General features: G+C 43.0%; 1 protein-coding gene across 2 annotated transcripts in view; it reads right to left on the bottom strand.

Moving 5' to 3' along the window:
- The window catches only part of traf3 (TNF receptor-associated factor 3), a 26,468-nt gene that overhangs the window by 11,687 nt on the left and 9,781 nt on the right, over positions 1-5,000 (bottom strand). For both annotated transcript variants that reach the window (XM_078277155.1, XM_078277156.1), the window contains exons 4-9: positions 4,030-4,081; positions 3,834-3,938; positions 3,421-3,585; positions 1,457-1,537; positions 1,273-1,347; positions 205-297 (exon numbers count right to left, since the gene is read on the bottom strand). In XM_078277155.1, the coding sequence (XP_078133281.1) occupies positions 205-297; positions 1,273-1,347; positions 1,457-1,537; positions 3,421-3,585; positions 3,834-3,938; positions 4,030-4,081 (571 nt within the window). The remainder of the gene's footprint in view (positions 1-204; positions 298-1,272; positions 1,348-1,456; positions 1,538-3,420; positions 3,586-3,833; positions 3,939-4,029; positions 4,082-5,000) is intronic.

The raw sequence follows: 5,000 nt of genomic DNA, 5'->3' as shown, positions 1-5,000 counted from the left end.
TGCTACCTGCTCAGGTGAACAGGTGAAGATCACATGTCTATAGTGATCAACAGGGCAACATGCTGCAGATCCAGACTGAGGATTTGGTTAAAATAGATCAGTGATGCTGCTCCGCATGCCATAATTAACTTTACCAAAATAAAACCTAATTTCCCACAGAATTGTGGCTAGTATCTTTGTAAAACCACGAGCCACGGTGCTCACCTTGTTCTCTAACGTGGAGTTCCTATTGGCCATCATCCTCAGGTGTTCAGCTGCAGACGTCGACTCATGTGTCCTCAGATCCTGGTTCAACCCCTGAGACACACACACACACACACACACACACACATCAATATACACACACATCAATATACACATATACACACATCAATATACACATATACACACACACACACACATCAATATACACACACACACACACATCAATATACACACACACACACACATCAATATACACACACACATCAATATACACACACATCAATATACAGACACACACACACACACACATCAATATACAGACACACACACATCAATATACACACACATCAATCACATATACACACATACACACACACATCAATATACAGACACACACACACACATATCAATATACACATATACACACACATCAATATACACACACATCAATATACAGACACACACACACACACACATCAATATACAGACACACACACATCAATATACACACACACATCAATATACAGACACACACACATCAAACACACACACATCAATATACACAACAGAACACATGAACACACAGAACAGAAAAAGGCGACAAAAACGTCTAAAAAAGGCAACAAAAAGAGGAAGAAGAGGAGGAGGAGGAGGAAGAGGAGGAGGAGGAAGAGGAAGTGTAGGAGGAGGAGGAGGAGGAAAAAGAGGAGGAAGAAGAGGAGGAGGAGGAAGAGGAGGATGAATTGTAGGAGGAGGAGGAGGAGGAAGAGAAGGAAGAGGAGAAGGAAGAGGAAGAGGAGGAGGAGGAGGAAGAGGAGGAAGAGGAAGAGAAGGAAGTGTATGAGGAAGAGGAGGAGGAAGAGGAGGAGTAGGAAGAGAAGGAAGTGTAGGAGGAAAAGGAGGAGGAAGAAGAGAAGGAAGTGTAGGAGGAAGAGGAAGAGGAGGAGGAAGAGGAGGAGTAGGAAGAGAAGGAAGTGTAGGAGGAAAAGGAGGAGGAAGAAGAGAAGGAAGTGTAGGAGGAAGAGGAAGAGGAGGAGGAGGAGGAGGAGGAAGAGGAGGAAGAGTTACCTTGAAGGTGCAGCCATAGCGGTGGAACTGACAGCACACCTGAGCTTTGGGACAGTCGTGTTGGTGATTGGACAGCTGGAACACAGAATCAACCAATCAGTGTCATCCATACTAAAGGCTGTGGGGTTAAACTGAACTAAAGCAGCGTTGTGATTGGACGGCAGCTGATGAAGCGGATGCGTACCTCGCTGCGGGGGAGCGAGGAGAAGGAGCAGAGGTTGGGACACGACACGGGGAACGCCGGACACACTGTCTCCTTATGTTTCTGAAAACAGACATTCATCATTTCACCATCTCCAGACTACTAGTCTCCTCTACAACTAGTCTCCTCTACAACTAGTCTCCTCTACAACTAGTCTCTATAACTAGTCTCTACAACTAGTCTCCTCTACAACTAGTCTCCTCTACAACTAGTCTCTACAACTAGTCTCTATAACTAGTCGCTATAACTAGTCTCTATAACTAGTCGCTATAATTAGTTTACTCTACATTCATTCATCATTTCACCATCTCCAGACTACTAGTCTCCTCTATAACTAGTCTCTACAACTAGTCTCTATAACTATTCTCTATAACTAGTCTCCTCTAAAACTAGTCTCTACAACTAGTCTCTATAACTAGTCTCTACAACTAGTCTCTATAACTAGTCTCCTCTACAACTAGTCTCTATAACTAGTCTCTACAACTAGTCTCTACAACTAGTCTCTATAACTAGTCTCTACAACTAGTCTCTATAACAAGTCTCTACAACTAGTCTCTACAACTAGTCTCCTCTATAACTAGTCTCTATAACTAGTCTCTACAACTAGTCTCTATAACTAGTCTCTACAACTAGTCTCTATAACTAGTCTCTACAACTAGTCTCATCTACAACTAGTCTCATCTACAACTAGTCTCATCTACAACTAGTCTCATCTACAACTAGTCTCCTCTATAACGAGTCTCTATAACTAGTCTCCTCTACAACTAGTCTCTACAACTAGTCGCTATAACTAGTTTACTCTAAAACTAGTCTCTATAACTAGTCTCCTCTACAACTAGTCTCTATAACTAGTATCTACAACTAGTCTCCTCTACAACTAGTCTCCTCTACAACTAGTCTCCTCTACAACTAGTCTCTATAATTAGTTTACTCTACATTCATTCATCATTTCACCATCTCCAGACTACTAGTCTCCTCTATAACTAGTCTCTACAACTAGTCTCTATAACTAGTCTCTGTAACTAGTCTCCTCTATAACTAGTCTCTACAACTAGTCTCTACAACTAGTCTCTATAACTAGTCTCCTCTACAACTAGTCTCATCTACAACTAGTCTCTATAACTAGTCTCTGTAACTAGTCTCCTCTATAACTAGTCTCTACAACTAGTCTCTACAACTAGTCTCTATAACTAGTCTCCTCTACAACTAGTCTCTACAACTAGTCTCATCTATAACTAGTCTCCTCTACAACTAGTCTCTATAACGAGTCTCTATAACTAGTCTCCACAACTAGTCTCCTCTACAACTAGTCTCTATAACGAGTCTCTATAACTAGTCTCCTCTACAACTAGTCTCCTCTACAACTAGTCTCCTCTACAACTAGTCTCTATAACTAGTCTCCTCTACAACTAGTCTCTACAACTAGTCTCTATAACTAGTTTACTCTACATTCATTCATCATTTCACCATTTCCAGACTACTAGTCTCCTCTACAACTGGTCTCTACAACTAGTCTCTATAACTAGTCTCTATAACTAGTCTCTATAACTAGTCTCCTCTAAAGCTAGTCTCTATAACTAGTCTGCTCTATAACTAGTCTGCTCTAAAACTAGTCTGCTCTAAAACTAGTCTCTATAACTAGTCTCCTCTAAAACTAGTCTCTAGAACTAGTCTCTAGAACTAGTCTCTATAACTAGTCTCTACAACTAGTCTCTATAACTAGTCTCTATAACTAGTCTCCTCTAAAACTAGTCTCTAGAACTAGTCTCTAGAACTAGTCTCTATAACTAGTCTCTACAACTAGTCTCTACATTCATTCATCATTTCATCATCTTCAGACTTCAGAATCACAAGAAAACAAGTTGAACTCAGATAAGACTCTAACTAGCTACCGTGATGTCATGGCGTACAGTGATGTCATGGCGTACAGTGATGTCATGGCGTACCTGTAGGTCCGTCAGAGGCATCTTGGTCTTACAGAAGTCGCAGCTGCTCTCTCGGTGTTTACATTTCCAGCTCAGGTGGTCGGGAATATCTTTCCTCATCATTCGCTCTTTACATTTCCCCAGAGGACAGGGAACCTCGTAGAACGCACACACATTCAGGTGCTCCTACAGACAGACAGGTTAGAGAGAGAGAGACAGGTTAGAGAGAGAGACAGGTTAGAGAGAGAGACAGGTTAGAGAGGCAGACAGACAGATCTTGTTACAGTGTCCGGTGTTCAACACCCCCGTTTCAGTTTAAATAAACCTGTTGCTACGTGTTGTCCTATGTTTACGTAGCTCAGTGAACAGCCAATCAGAGAGCAGGATATTTACGTAGCTCAGTGAACAGCCAATCAGAGAGCAGGATGTCTCACCGGTATCTGCTGCAGACTCATGGTCTCCTGGCAACCGTTAGCTTCGCTGCGACAGTACACCTTGAGCGCCATGATCTCCCGATGGCAGCACACGTCTTTAAAGATCTGAAACACAAACACAACTAACTCGTTGATATTTAACCAGTCATTAATGAGACTTTATGTGTGCCGTGATGTCACTTCCTGCCCCCCCAACCTTGTCTTTGAACAGAGGCTCCATGTCTGCGGGACAGACCACGCTGGGACGACTGCAAGAGAAAGAGGACAGTAGTCAGAGCTTTCTCTCTGGGATCATTATTATCACTTTATATACGTAGACAGATAATAGAGATTATATATATATATATATATATATATAAAATATAGATTCAACAAGAGACCACCAACCACAGCTGGGAAAACCCTCAAGTTATTATTCTGATTCAGCTGAAGACAGACAGAGACAGTAACCCGTCTGTCTGTCTGTCTGCCTGCCTCCCTCCCTGCCTGTCTCCATGCCTGCCTATCTGTCTGTCTGTCTCAGATAGGGTTTTGTTTCTAAGGAGCCATGAGGAAGTGAAGCGAGGGATGAATGTGGAGTGAAAGGTGGTTTCCAGCCTGCAGGAGAACATGTGCTAGCACTCTGCTGACCACTTCCTGCCAGGACTCTACTGACCACTTCCTGCCAACACTCTGCTGACCACTTCCTGCCAGGACTCTGCTGACCACTTCCTGCCAGGACTCTGCTGACCACTTCCTGCCAGCAAATATTTTTTTGTTGCAGAATGGTAGGGGAAGAATCCGCCCTACTCTCCCTCTGATTGGCTAGTACTCGTTGCCTGCTCTGGTGGGATTGGTTATGGTTAGAGTAAGAATGTCAGGGTTAGCCAATCAGGGATGAGTTCCCTAATGAATATTCATGAGTCTTCCCCTACCATCCTGCAAAAAAAAAAAAACTTGCTTCCTGCCAGGACTCTGCTGACCACTTCCTGCCGGGACTTCCCAACCTTCCCTTCAGGCCGGAGATTCAGAGTTCCCCGGTTCAACAACAAGAGGAGTAAAAACTCTGCTGTTCCCTGTGAATAACTGGCTCAATGTGAATAACTGGCTCAATGTGAATAACTGGCTCAATGTGAATAACTGGCTCAATGTGAATAACTGGCTCAATGTGAATAACTGGCTCAATGT

Source organism: Sander vitreus, chromosome 20 (assembly GCF_031162955.1).
Source record: "Sander vitreus isolate 19-12246 chromosome 20, sanVit1, whole genome shotgun sequence".
In the NCBI taxonomy this organism is placed as follows: Eukaryota; Metazoa; Chordata; class Actinopteri; order Perciformes; family Percidae; genus Sander; species Sander vitreus.
The sequence above is the reverse complement of the archived record's forward strand: the minus strand, read 5'-3'. Positions and strand labels throughout refer to the sequence as shown.